The following is a 15,148-nucleotide window of genomic DNA, read 5'->3' as shown; positions in this document are numbered from 1 at the left end:
TTTAAGGATTATTGCTGACTATATAAACATCACAGGAAATGATGAGTCCCCACAGGACTTGTAGTGATGGCAGTGGATATAAAACGACAATAAAGTGAGGTTAGGCTACTTATCATTGACTACAACATTGTAGGGATAGGCTATTATTGTGCTGACTTTTCATTAAGGATAGTGCTCCCCTTTTTCAATTACTGAGTCTGTGTGGCTTTGTCGACCATGGATGATCCCCGTTTTCATTTTGAGAAATAAACCTGATATTAGAAAGCCTCTCACATACACAGAGTGAGTGTTATGATTGTCCTTCCCGGTCAATTACTGTAATATGCTTACACTTTTAGCTCACATATTAGGTCTAAAACAGGTGTGGATTGGTGATGACGGTGAGGCATTACTTGCAGTAGTTTATGGCTACACACGGTAGCCAGCCAGACCAAGGGATATGAGGAAACAGCTGGCTCAAGGCCCTGAATAACCACTGACCCCTGAGCGCCAGACCAGGCAGGTGCACACAGCCACCTGTGTCACAAGGCTCCAGACTTCTTGGAGGTTGTTTGCAATAAACCCTGAATAATCTGTCCCCCCAAAATCTTTCTGACATCTTCAATTAATTGTTGGTAAAACATAATTTAGAGTCATATACTTATGGCAGCAGACAGGCAACAGAAGGCTGGTTTTAACTCCCCAAGACGAACACTAACTTCCCTAAAATGGGCAGCAGTATATAAAGAGATGAAAACATGGGATTCTTTACCACTGTTATTGACTACATTATCATAGAAGTCCATGTTCAAGAAGCATATAAGGAAGCACATTGTGGAACATCACATTTGTAGGATGATTTGTATTTTTTCAAAAAAGAGAGAGAGAGTCGTCAGTGTAAGCTTTTTATAATTCATATTTGTTATTATTTAATATATATATATGTATGTATGTATGTATGTATGTATATGTATGTATGTATGTATGTGTGTGTGTGTGTGTGTGTGTGTGTGTGTGTAGACTGTAATGTTTATGTATGCTTTTGAATATAAACCCAGAGGAAGTAAAGCTGTGCTTAAGGGCACAGCTACTGTAATGGATATCCAATAATAAACTGTTAAAGGTTAATATTAAATGTCCCATGAAGTGTGGAATTATGATACTTAATCTTAAGCACAGAACGTTAGAAAAGTAAACATGCCTCAGTAAGGTGTGGCAGAGATATGTGATATGTTCTCTATGATGATAATTTATTGTCTGGGAGATATTCATGCTTCTACAGGAATAGCAGCTGTAACAGAATCCTTTAACCTGGTAGGGGTCGAGCTGTAAAGAACCAAAGACAAGTGAATCTGTAAATTATAGCACTTCACATAGAATAGAGGCAACAAGCAAATGTTTTATAAGAAAAAATGAATTAAGTAAACAATTGCCCTGTATTTGCCCTGAATGAATACAACAATTATCTCATAAATCTGATATTTTTTTACTAGAAAAAAATTCTGGTCCTAATTTTCTGAATTAATGTGGTAATTATCTCACTAATTCAGTTAATCAACAGCAGATTTTTTTAAGCAAAGATATTCTGCTTCCGTTTTTACAGATTATGAGATAATTATCTATGGGGTGTTTTTCACCATTAAATTAATGAGATAATTAATCATAAATTCTGAAAAAACATGGCAATATTTTCTGAATTAAGAATGTTTCTTCTTAATTCAGATAATCAGGAGCAAATCTGTTCTACTTATCTGACTTTTTTATTTTTATTAATTAGATACATATCCCATTAATTCCAAAAAGCAGGACAAAATGGGCAAATATGTTTTTCAAAGCATATGCTTTCTTAAATTGCAGCCTTGCGGTATCATTGAGCAGCATCTGGTTAGAGAGTGGTCAGGCAGCCAGCTAACTATCAGGAATGGCCTGGAAGAGCATGCTGCTCTGAAGTTGTCCTCCTGCTGGTAAAATGGTGAATTGTCACATTAAAGGCAAAAGATGCTGCTGCTCTACAGCAGCCTAATGGGAGGGTCCACCGCCATTTTTATTTTTAACACTGCATTAAAAAATTAACATTCTTGCTCGAACCAAGGTAATACTAGTCAGGAAATATTAAAGCAGATATTCCCAATGCTGCATGATGATGAATGTTTTATTAACACTCATCTTTATTGAATAATGATGTTAATTTTAGGATACAAGTGAGTTATATTTTACAGTTACAGAGGCATTTTCTTGAGATGAATAACGTTTATTTATGTGAATTTACACACTTATCTGAATTTAATATTTCTTGCATTTTAACTACTGAGTGTACAACAAAGAGAAAAAGGGAATCATACTCCTTAAATACTCTGTGTACAAGCCAATTGAGATCCAAACTCCAGAGTAACAATACGCCCCTAAAGAGGACACAGAAAGTGAGAGCATCTGCAGCACATGCTCCATCCGTTATGTGTCATAATAAATCTTGCTGGCGTTTATTGCCGGGTGCAAAAGACGGGACATGAATTGATCATCCCCCATGAAAGGCCAGCTGTTGGACGAGTGGTTCCTGTGAGCCAGCAGAACTTTAACCAGAGGCTCTCCGTGCTGACAGATGAGGAGATTAACAGGAGAGCAGTCAGGTGGTAATCCCGCAGGACATTTGGAGATGCTGGAGATAAAATGCAGGAGAACCAGCAGAAGGCCGAACAGGACAAATGCATCCCATCGTGCGCAGATGATGGGAAAGGCCACGGCTCACCAGTGTGGACTACAAAGATCCTTTGCTGTAAGACGTGAGACTTCTCAAGTTCGGTTAAGCTGTCAGCAGCTGTCTTGAAACAGACACCTCAGCAGGAGGGCTGGAGACCCTACCCCTTTCTAAAAGAGGCAAGAGGGTACTTGGAGGACATTAAGAATTGGAGCATGATGTAGCAGACCACGTAAAGTACATGAGTGTGAAGCAATTAGTGAACAAATCCTTGAGCGACATTCTCTAGAGAGCATGAAGCAACATCACAGTGGCATTTTCAACGATGTACGACTACAAGGCCTGAGCTGCGGGCAGTTTGAGGCATTGGGGGAGACACTGGGTGCTCTCTTGCCCCAATGAACCCAACAAGCAGCTGGAGGCAAGTCATTCACTGTGACATCATTGGCTATAGGACCATGTGACCACGTATGCGGCACTCGGAGGAAACAACCTCAGGCTAATGGCACCCAATCAACCAGCAAGATCTGGTGTAGCTACAGGCTGTCCAACTGCATGGAAACAACTCTCACAGAATGCAAAAATAAGTTTTTCTAGGACTGAATATATGTTAATTATGTTTTTAAGCCCGGGAGCACATTCATCAGACTGCACTGAAGAGTGCCACTTTAAAAGTAGTGTTATTTGCTTTGTATTTAAAAAAATAAAACACATTTATGAAGACATTTGATCCTTTTTATAGCTGAGCATAATTATCAAACTCCCAAAAGACTAATGCTAAGGATTGCAAAATGTATTTCGATACTTAAAAAATTAAACCAGTTTAAGGTGTACGCCATTTTTAGAACATTTTATCCTTTCTGATATTGAACTGAAGTTGTTACTTATGCTTTCTTCAAAGTCACCAGACTTCCTTGACAAAAATAGTAATTTTACCTTGCAGAAAACAAGAGTTGTTGGTCTTCTGGATCCCCGATCCTTAAGTTTGTTGGTGTTATTGTGTGACTTTGGTGTTTGTTTGTTCGGAGGCACCCAAGTTACACAATAACAGCAACAAACTAACTGATCAAGTCAGCAGTAAACAAGTGTTTTGTGGAAAGTAAAATTACTGTTTTTGTCAAAGGAGTCTGGTGGCTTGGACAAGAGCATAGATAACTTCAGTTCAACATCAGAAAGAGCTGTCTGATGGCAAAGGGAAAGCAGTTTATTTACATTATATTTCAATCAATAAGGTCATATGATAAGAAGAAAAGTGCAAAGAATGAGAAACGCACAAGCTTCATTGTTGTGTTTTGTACCCCTAATGAAATTGGAAAAAAAGGCAGAAAAAGTAACCTGCTATCAAATATTCAAATCATAGTCATCACCAGTTATATTTTACAATCTTCTCATAGCATGGCTCAGAAGGTGCACACCTGTCTAAGGCTATACTAATTTTACCAGCTTATGTGATTTTGATCTCAATAAGAATACCAGATTAAATAAAGTGCCTCATACAAACATATGCCTGCGTTATATATTTAAGATAAACACAATCTGTTTTAGACAGTATTCTTATGTGAAGACAGCACACATTGACCTGTCACCATCAAACTGCAAAACATGATGTACGATTTTCGTTCTGCTGAAGAACAAATATAGCTGCAGCGTCTTTAAAAGTGTATATAAACCCAAGAGTGCAGCCGCTTCTGAGACAAGGCCACGTCTTTATCGCTCTCGCTTTCTGAGATCCTGGCAGATATTGTCACACTACCTTATCTCGACTCAGAAAATGATGGCCATTTCATCTGCCACTTTTTCATTTTCTGCCGCTTTCAGCAGAATGGATTCACTTTCATCCTTATAGAACTCTGAAGGACACGGTCACATTTCAGCGAGACAGTTACAGAAAATTTGCTCTCAGCTCTGCTTTAATCCTCTTTTTTTTAAACACATAACCTAAATAAAAAGGGGTAAGCAGAGCAGCAAGATGAGAAATATCAAATATTTTAATCATTTTTTGGTAACACAGTCATACAGCCTGACTTACAGTGTAGTTTCCCGACATTTACAGTGTAATTCCTCTCAACCTACAGTGAATTTTAGAGAAAAAGAGAAATTTCTTCGGCCTACACTATGATCTTTGGAAGTACAGTGTACCGTCGGGGTATTTTAGAGGAAATGAGGACTGATTTATGATTCAAATTAAGTGCTTTTGTAAGTACTGTGCACCTACTTGTAATAAAAGTACCCCATAGGAACCCTCCAGTGCTTACAAAAATACTCAGTTATTTCTCCTTTCCTCTAAAGTACCCTTTAGGAACACTTTATAAAATACTACCCATATGCTACCCGTACTTACACTTTAAGATGTTTTCTTCTTTCCTCTAAAATTCCCAGTAGTTCCTCCCTTGTTCTTCTCTACCTTCAGTGGGTAACGTCAAGTATTTTTATTGTGACGATATTTTACTGTAAGTTAAGAGGAATTACACAGTAGATGTCGGGAAACTACACTAAAGGACGCAGGTTGTATTATACAGTGTTAGTCATGTTCTCTTTGGCATTGCCTGCAGTGGTTACCGAGCACGGTGTGGGAGGAGAAAAATGTGAATTCAATCATTGGATTTTTTCAGTATGAGAGTAACAAAAACTCAAGACTCCAGAGTCCATATTGTGATACAGAAAATGAGTTTTATTCTCATGTTAATGTCTCAACATACAAATCACATTCTTTTTAATAAAAGAAAAGTTCAATCAGTACCTGGCATCTAGACTCTTTCTAAAAATACAACCATTTCCTGTTGTATCTCGCTCGCGCTCTAACATATGCTATCTACTCAGAAAAATAGTAACATTACAGTTTGCTTCTGCTTACTCTTTTAGCCCAATAGTTAAACTTGTGGACCAATTTTCCTTTGAAAAACTGTGCAAGAATAGATCCCTTTTTAATAATTCAAATAAGAAGTGATCCTTTTTTCTAATTAAGAATAAAAGGCCATTAATGAAATGTAAGGAACTGATGTGATAGATAAAAACGTGAATTAGTTACAGTAGAAATTATAGTACCTATCTGTAGTCTACTGGAAACCTAGGAACAGTTACATGTTTAAGGTTAACAGATAAACAAGTGCAAAACAGAAATAAAAGGATAAAGTTGCCTCAGTGGATTTTGGCACAATAAGAAAACAGGATATGGTTTTCGAGGAAGGGCAGAATATTTTTGTCAATATTTTTTGCCTCCTGAATAAAAAATACAATTAAATAACAATGAAAAGTCACTAACATTTAAACAGATCAGAGGAAAATCCTTTAAGATATTACCCTGCAAATTTTGCTTCATAGTGTCTCTTTTAATGAGTACATCAATAAGTGACTGACAACCAACCACGAAAAAATAAATTCTTAAAAAAAACATGCTAATACCTGCTAAGACATGACTTGACCGCCAAACGTTCCTAGGCGTATGACCTAGTGAAAATACATGTAATATATATTTATATATATTTGTTTCTTTTTTTCAGATGTATCTGCATACTGTATATGTTATACTCTATATTGTTGTTAAATATATGTTAAAGAGATAGAATGATAGTTACACAGTGGTCTGTCTAGCCCTGGAGTGCATTCTGAGGAGTTAACCCGTTGGCCGCCGCTTCGGCCTACCCTCAAAACCTCACCATTGTCATGCGCTCTACACTGAACTGGTCTCAAATCAGCCCCTAAATCATCCCGTCTGTGATGGGTGAAATGATGCATTGGATCTCAGAAGAGAATCTCAAATATCCTCTTCTAGCTACGTGACCAGGGGCTGGTTTCAGATCAGGCTTCTTCTCCGAAGGCACTTCCGAAAGGCCCATAAACTGTCCACACACCCAGCTACTATAGAAACACAATGCATAGAGCAAACATCGATGTGTTTTGAGTTTTTCATGGCCGTCACTGCTGGCAGTCGGGTTCAGTAAAGACCACAGCTACATACTTCAAGAGGTTTTGATGCTTTTTGCACTTTAGTGATGAAACACCACAAGGAATGTGATGTCTGATCCTGGCATTCCATTTCTATAGCATCGTATTCACGCCAACAAACAACTGGGATTCAACTGAAATTGTCATTACAATTGTGAACAGCACTCTCAATGTTTTCTTTCTCTCGCACACTCACGCACACAATTAGTTGTCAGTCCTCGTCAAATGGGTGCATAATTGTAGGGAAACCACAAATGTCTTTTGGTGCATCGGAGGGTCGGGGTGGTAGGCTGAACTTCATTAGTGTTAAGGTTTGTGTACACGGGGGGGGGACACACGCATTCAAGCAAATATTGAACACCGATAGTCAGACTCTTCTTTTGACTGTAAACGGACGCTTACAATGCAGCATTACGAACACACCACCAGAGACCCTTAGGGAAGACCGACTGAACTTTTAAGGTCGAGATCCAGTGCTACTAACCTGCTCCGGAGCACATCAGAAATAAAGGAGGCTCTGATTACAAATCAAGACAAAGACAAAATAAAAAAATATCAATAATTTACATAACTAGCTTGCTGTAGTGTACCTATTGGTATAGTGTGAAAGGGTTAAGTAGTGTTTGGGGGAATGGAGATGAAAGCCGCAGCTTGCTGTAGTGGCAGCCGGTCTCCTCTAGGGGCAGCCGAGTGGAGTCCACAGGACTTTACTTTGTTCTTGATCAACTATAGTCATGATCTGAGTGCAAATGTAGGGGAGGGTGCCGCCTTGTACAATACCTGAAAACAGAGGGAAAACATTTAGCACAGCACAAAGAAAGTACTGTCTGACACAAGGGTTGCAACTAAAGATTATTTTCATTTTCTAATCAGTCTGTCATTTTTTCAATTAATCAATTAGTTTTTCTAGTCTATAAATGTCAGGAAACGGTGAAAAATGTCAGTGCTTCCCAAAGATTAAGTCCTCCATAACTCATAAATGTTCATTGTCATAAAACTACTATTTTGGCATACCAATAGTGGATGTAGTGTCTTTATTGTTCGTCTATGTCTTATAGTCCTATTTTTTACTTTTATTGTACAATATTTATTTTGATTTAATCTCTATAATAACAAAAATAAAGTAGAAAAATAAAATAATCTGTTTTACTCTGTACTTGTACTGCTGCAACACTTGAATTCCCCCCATGGGGGTCAATAAAGGAATATCTTATCTTATAAAGAAACCAGAAAAATGTATTAAAGAAACCGATAGATCAAGTGTCAAAACAGGCAATTAATTTAATAGTTTGCATCTAATCAATTAATCTTTGCAGCTCAAACTGACACATAATGGGCTTATTATCTGTAGTTTATGTTGCTGTTTTTTGTTGTTTTTAATGTTTCGATTACATACAAACCTGTAAAGAATTTGCTGTACTCTTGCTCTATCTTCTGCGCACTTTCAAATTGCTCCTTGGAATGTTTTTGAGATACTTTGTCCCGCAGATAAACTGGATCTTTCTGCTCTCTGTGGAAAAAAAATGTCATCGTCAATCATTCAGATGAGAGATATAACTCCAATACCAGGAACCACATTAACTTTCTTATATATTTATTGTGTCCAGTTTAACACGCTGGAGTCAGTCATAAGAAAAGAAGGTGGACGTGTAACTGAAGATATGAAGGGGGATATGAAGCCATTAACAGGTGACCAAATGAATGAAATCAACAGAATATATAACAGATGTTGTAGATCTAGACATTTTAGACATTTTAATGCGGCAATGTTACATATTATATCTGATATTAGTCTAGTACTGAACTGATAACAGTATGATCCCAAATTTAGAATTCACCTGTTACTTATTTTGCCAGTGAGTGTCTTGGGAGAGAAATTCTTTCTGAAAAAAATCAGTCACAAATTAAGTAAACTATGTTCATCAGGAATAACTTACTCATTAAAGTACTTATTTTTAATATGTGACAACACTGTCTGATGAATCCTACAAAAAAAATCTGTAACGTACAACTGCGGAGTGAAGAAGGGATACATCACTGAGAGACTTTATTTTTAAAAGAAAGAACAAAAAACAGGCCTGTTTTACCAGCTGTTTGGGATTATGCAAGAGTTTGTGGTGGGGTGGGTAGCTTTGACAGACGCGCCAAAGGGTTCATGGTGGGATGGAGAGTGTGAAGGCTTATCCTGCTCCATCCATCCATCATCCATTCACACACGCATACACACAGGGTGGAGATGCCTCTCTGCATCAGGACTGTGAATGTGCTACAAAGAAACGCTACTTACTTGATCTGCTTTGCGTTTTTGTAGCGGACAAAGACAACAATTGGATAAATGTGAACGCTGTGGAGCCTTTCGATGGCGTGCGGGGCGATGTCAAGCAAACAGTGGCAACCCTGTATCCAAGAAAAACAACACGGGACAAATTAACAATTGCTGTTGCTGGAATCGTTTTTCTTTTTTCCTTTCATCGATATCCAAGATTAAAGCGCTGGAAGAGTGATAGCTTATCTCGAGCAGAGATTAAAGGCAAGTTGAAGCCACTTTATCTTTTCTGATAAAATCTGGTGAGGAAGAATACCTTATCAGTTATTTCCTTTATAGAAGCAACAGTGGTCACGTCAAAATGGCCACTCCTGCGCTTGTAGTCGATGAAGAGGCAGTCTTTGACGCCCCGCTCGATGGCTTGCTGGGATGCCTTCATCACCTCTGCGGGCATGACAGAAAGAGTGAAAGAGTCAAGAAAATGGCCTGTCAGACAAGGGCTGAAACAAACCACGATGCAAAAAAATTTTTCCCTAACTGTGGTAGAAACTTGGGATGGGCGTTTGGAAAAAACCTGCCAACTTGAGAATATATAACGCTAACAATCAATGAATTGCTATGTTTTTATACATACTCCAGTATGTATAACACGTGCATACATGGGCAAAATAAAAGATATATATAAATATACAGTACTGTGTAAAAGCTTGTTTGAGAACAGACGCTTTTATTTTAAAAGGGTAAAATGAGACTTGATTCGGTCGATCGTAAAACTAACTCAAGTGCGATGATACTGTAATGGTAACGCCAAGGAGTTAAGTGTTTTATGTTTTAGCCCCCAAAGAGGTATGAGGTTAGTTTTCACAGTAATCATGCATATTTAAGTATGTTTTGTGTTTAAATGCGTTTTGAATCAAATTAAACGTAGTAATTCATGCTAGCAAGGTTTGATACACTAAGCTGGTTTTGCTCAAATAAATACTCTTGTATTTCTGTGTGTTTTATAATTGTTTTTGCAACTTTCAGTTTGCAAACTGTAGCTTTATCCAACTTAATTCTCAGCTCATTGGCTTATTCACGTACGGCCGCAGAACTGAACGTTTCGCCTTGTTAGAGTTAGATCGACCAAATTCTTAACGACCATTAATTAATTAAATATTCCCATCCCTAGTAGAAACATCCAACAGTTATTAAAAGTGTAATTTTATTCCCTTGATTTTTGAGGTGAACTCACCCAGTACACATCTGCAGAACTTCCCAGGAGACTCTTTGACCAGCATCTCTTTGACAGCATCAGTGAGCGGCCCGAGGATGAGAACCGGTCTCGGAGAGGTGCACTCCACTTTCTGGACCCGCTGGTATGCCAGGCTCACGCAGTCTGACACAAAGAACACCCACATCAATCAAATGTCCCTTTTGGCAAAGATTTACATGGGGCTATTTTGACACTTTCTGCTATTTTTAAATCCAGAGTATCTTAACATTCCTTCTCACCATCGAGGAAGGGGATGGAGTCTGTGCTGATGGCGTCCAGAGCCACCATCTCTTTGCTGTCTTTGGAGCTGCTGCGTTTGTGTTTCTGTTTCCTCCTGAAGAAGGATCTGCGGGCCGCTGCAGAGAGAGTCTTACTGGAGTCTTCCTTCATTTCTGTCACACTGTGTCTGCGGTAAAACTCTTGGTCCATCCTATAGCACACACACACACAGAAAGAGATTTAATTAAAGAGGATCCACATAGAGATGCTTTGTGTGCAGCAGTGTCTGTTTTAGAGATGTTTAAGCTTGATAAGGTTGTAAAAACATTACATTTTTGACATGTGAGGTGATTTAAGAATGTCAGGACATGATTTGTTGCACTAAGGTTAGAGCAATGGTTTAGGTTAGGCAGGTAATTCCAGAGTTATAGTTGGTACAGGATAATAATAAATCTTTATTGATTTTAGCATTTAGAATGAATTGTTATTGGCTACTTGTTGGGTTTTTCTTCATTTTCTTGACATCATATTTGTTTATATGAAAAAGAAACATGTTGATACCATGTTATCTTTGAAAAGGATGCTTCACAATAAAAATACTTAAAACACCTAAGAATGGACTTTTGTTTCATACCATTAATGCATGTCGACAGAGACACACGATAAGAGGACGACATGACCTTGCCGTAAGTGCATACGGACACTCCAAAACATATGGAAGAGAAGTGACATTACATGTGATTCCTACACTTCAGCAGTATGGCACAGATTGTTGTCACAGCTGTTACAAACTGTCCTCTAGCTCAAAAAATGTATGTGTGTAAGTGTGCGTTGCATTCTCCACCCACATGTACTTGCTGGGGATCTGCCCCCTCTGGATCTGCTGTGCGTTCTCGTCTAGCTGCCAGGCCATCCACGTCCCAAAGCTGCCCTTTGGTAAAGACTCATCCACGTACAGGATGTCATCCTTCTTAAAACTGAGGTCCCCCTCGGCCTCCCCCACTCGGTCGTAAAGTGCTCTGTTGAGAGAGGAGAGACAAAGATAGATGGGGAGTTATGAGGAGTAGGGCAGAACGCGGGAGCGGAGGAGCAGAAAAGTTGATGAAGTGAAAGCACAGGTGAGGTATCAGACAAGGAAGGTGTGAAGAGAACACGATGGAGAATCAGATAGAAGGGGGGTAAGAAAGAGAAAGTTTATCTACTGACAGTATAGGCCTTGCTTGCTTCGCGTTGGAGCCTCGTAAGTCATTCCCGAGCAGCCTATCTGTGACAGCCAGCCGGGCTGAGTGTATTTACTGCGGATGACATCACAAGCCCACTTGCCTATATGACAAGTGACTGCGGCAGCTGCGGCAACACGCCCAGACAGACTCCCAACAATAAAACGTGACTATTTTAGAGCTTCATTTTCCATTCATATACAGTGTATTTCTAATGGCCTGGAACACACTGAGCACTAAAATGGATGAGGTGTTGGCTGCTGGTGCGTAGTGAATAGAGAGATTAGATAACCTAAATTCGTGGTGTGATTAGCAGCATTGCAGTCACATGGTGGATCTGGGACATAATTGGTTAGATGAGAAAGATTGCAGCTTGTCCAAGGGGCGCTCCAGTGGTGGTTCTATATATAGCAGCATGGACAGAGATGAAGCTGCTTGGGGAAAATTAGTGTGGTCTTTTTACAGAGCTGTTACACATAAACGCCCGACAGTCATGTGCGTGCGTGTATGGGTAATGCGTTTAAATGCATGTACCTAATATAAAAGCCGTCTCCTGGAACATCTTTGAGCGTGCTGAAGTCATCCGGCCGATGCTGCACCTTGATTACGACCGTCTCTGCAGGCTTCAGCATCTCGACGTACACCTCTTCTGCTGTCTTATTCTTCATATTCACCGAGTTGTACTGAAAGACAAAGGAAAAAAGGGGAAAGTGACTTTCACATCATGAGAAATTGAATCAGGTTTGTGAGTGTTTTCGCTCATATGTGCATTCATTTGCTGTGCCTGCGAAGGGTCCACTAGTAAACAGCGACATTTCCTCCAAGCTTTCAGCTGTATTAAAGTGTCACAGTATTGATTTGTGCCATGTATGGGGGGGAGAACACAAACAAGATGGGAGATTGAAGGACAGACCGATGCTGTGCAGCCTAATGACAAAGCTGCATGGCAATTCAGATAGCAGGCCCTTTGTGGAGGGGAGCTAAGTGGGAGCATGCCACGAATTGTCTGCTATGAGTTTGCGGTGCTCTGAATGGATCACCAATGTGGAGTGAAAGAGAGAGCAGATTAGGAGAAGATCAATGAGGAACAATGACAGGCAGGATAAAAGAAATTCAGAGTGCCTTCTGGCAGCGCTCGAGTCTAAAGCAACAGTGCTTCACAACATCTTGTTATAAGAGTTTAGCTTTGAGATCACTTAGAAAACTGATATTACAGCTGCAACTCTTTAGTGTCTTATAAAAATCTACAGCTATTACTTTATTACTTTATTATTATTTGTAAAATTGAATACAAGTCCCACTTTAAAAGAACTGTCTCTCCAGTTACACGTCTAACTCAATAAAGACAATTCATATGGTCAAGTAACTGTAAATACACCAGCCAAAAATCAATCAAATAATGTTGGTCTTCAGGGCAGATCATTTAATGTTCTTTACAGGATCCTTTTAGTGCAAACAGTTTATTTATTGGATGATGTCAAACGAGACATGTAGGATAATAATTTTGATGAAATATTACTATTTTAGGCTTGGATTTGGATACTTTTTCTAACCGAAGCAAAACAGAGTAAAAGACAAGAGACTACACCTCCAGAATGAGGTCCCCAGGAAGCAGCCCATCAGGACCTCTGGCAGGACTGTCCTCATCCAGGCTTTCTATGTAAACGCCCCGTAGGTTCCCTCCGCAGAGCGTGACTCCAACCTCCACCCCAGGCCTGCGCACCGTCACAAGCCGTGGCTCACCCACCTTCCTGCTGCCCTCAGAAGGCATTCTACAGGACAACAACAGAGTTATCGGATAGTAAGGATATAGCAGGGAGCAAGCACTTCTCTCAAAGCCAACTTATTATCATGGTGAGGTTATATTCGTGTTTGTGGAGGAGTTTACCTGATGAAATTATGGGGACTCGTAGTGGGTGTGGTTTGCTTGGAGGAAGGAGTGAGCGTGCCCTCATCCTGTTCGCTGAGTGTATCTATGGTGGAGTGATTGTCGGGGGTGGCAGCTCCGCTCCCCTGGGGAGTCGACTGAGTGCTGACTGGCTCCAGACGGGAGCTGCACAAAAAGCAACAATAGGAACATTTTAACTGCATTACACACAGCTTTGTGTAATGTACTTCACAGTAGTGGTTAATTAAAAACAGTGACTCCATTACATACTTTGTGCATCAAAGAGCACCGACAGGTTTATATTTCCACTGTTAAATGTCTAATAAAAGACATAAAAAGGTCGACACAGTTTTGTAACAGTAACCACATATCTATTATTTAAGTCCTTAGTTTCAGACTATGTTTCAATATTTTTTTTACCCTTAATTATCGTACCAGTATCTAGTATATGTTGGACTGAATCATGAAAATTGTGTATAATATTTAAAGATTTACAGCTATATAGTTAATTACATATTTTTGGGATGTTGAGATGTTATCTAAAATGTAAATAAAACTGAATGCAATCATTTTTTAACTCTTTGTGACATATTAAATCACAAACTGTACAAAGAGGATATATCTTATGTTCAAACTTATAAACTTTGTTTTTTATTTACATTTTACACAGCATCCCAGCTTCATGCATCCCGGCATCATGGTTGAACTTGGCACATGGGTGAAGTGCTGTTTCAGAGATTTCTTTAAGTTCATTCAGCTAAAAAAAACAATGTGAAGGCAATGAAACTGTATCATCTGGTCTTACTGCTATAAAAAAAAACAACCTACAGAGCACCTGGCGGTATAAAAAAACACTATAAATATCCACATCATTCTTAAACTGAAACGCTTACTGGAAGTGATTCAGGAAGTGGCCGAGCAGCACACCAGGGGCTAACCCCGCACTGAACACCTACAAGACACATCATGTTACCTGGAGCGAGAGTGGTTGCCCAGCTGGTACATGTGTGGGTTGTACTGGGCCATGATGGTGATGGTGTCACACTGCTGGCCGATGATGAGACGAGCTTGCTGCTCCGTAGCATTCCGCAGGTTGATGCCATTATACTAATAAAGGAAAAACAGTGTGGTTAGGCAGTTTAGTGGAGAGGGAGTCACTGAAGAACTGCAGAGATATAAACAGAATCTGCTGGGTCTATTACAGGTTTTAAGTCATTAGTAGTACTCGGTGGAAAAGAGACCCATGAGAATTAATAAGGGATTAGTTTTACACTCTGTGAAAGAGTGTGTACTCTTATGTTATATGCTAGGTGTATATTTGCCTTGCAGCATCTGTATTCTGAAGTTCTAAATTGCTACAGCAGTGCATGCTTTATTCTGGTTATGTAATGCACTAATTTATATTTACTTTATCTTTGTTTTATCTATATGATGCATGCACATGAGTCACTGACAGTTAATCAGGATTATAGTGAGTTATAGATCAAGGGGATGTCTTCTTGCTACCACTGAAGTGAAAATCTGTCTTGATTAAATCTCTCTGAGCTTCGACTATTATAAAGGAAAAAGTCTTGATAATTTCCATGAATGCCCTACTTAAAAAACAGATATGTTTGAAAATGGATTTAAAGAAGAAACAAGAAACAGAGCAAAAAAAACAACAACAAAAGGCAAACTTCTT

At 39.2% G+C, this 15,148-nt stretch overlaps 1 protein-coding gene across 2 annotated transcripts in view; it reads right to left on the bottom strand.

Moving 5' to 3' along the window:
* Window positions 1–5,429: 5,429 nt before the first annotated feature.
* Window positions 5,430–15,148, bottom strand: part of dlg5a (discs, large homolog 5a (Drosophila)) — a 43,405-nt gene continuing 33,686 nt past the window's right edge. Inside the window, exons 23-34 of one of the 2 annotated variants that reach the window (XM_059359283.1) lie at window positions 14,441–14,574; window positions 13,468–13,632; window positions 13,168–13,351; window positions 12,114–12,262; window positions 11,208–11,378; window positions 10,380–10,570; window positions 10,120–10,263; window positions 9,202–9,329; window positions 8,907–9,016; window positions 8,458–8,502; window positions 8,020–8,129; window positions 5,430–7,399 (exon numbers count right to left, since the gene is read on the bottom strand). In XM_059359283.1, coding sequence (XP_059215266.1) covers window positions 7,296–7,399; window positions 8,020–8,129; window positions 8,458–8,502; window positions 8,907–9,016; window positions 9,202–9,329; window positions 10,120–10,263; window positions 10,380–10,570; window positions 11,208–11,378; window positions 12,114–12,262; window positions 13,168–13,351; window positions 13,468–13,632; window positions 14,441–14,574 — 1,635 coding nt within the window. In that variant the 3' untranslated portion in view covers window positions 5,430–7,295. The remainder of the gene's footprint in view (window positions 7,400–8,019; window positions 8,130–8,457; window positions 8,503–8,906; window positions 9,017–9,201; window positions 9,330–10,119; window positions 10,264–10,379; window positions 10,571–11,207; window positions 11,379–12,113; window positions 12,263–13,167; window positions 13,352–13,467; window positions 13,633–14,440; window positions 14,575–15,148) is intronic. The other variant, XM_059359284.1, reaches the window with a different exon arrangement.

The sequence above is a fragment of the Centropristis striata genome, chromosome 20, assembly GCF_030273125.1.
Source record: "Centropristis striata isolate RG_2023a ecotype Rhode Island chromosome 20, C.striata_1.0, whole genome shotgun sequence".
NCBI classification, from domain to species: Eukaryota; Metazoa; Chordata; class Actinopteri; order Perciformes; family Serranidae; genus Centropristis; species Centropristis striata.
Note: the sequence above shows the minus strand (reverse complement) of the source record. Positions and strands in the feature narration are given on the sequence as shown.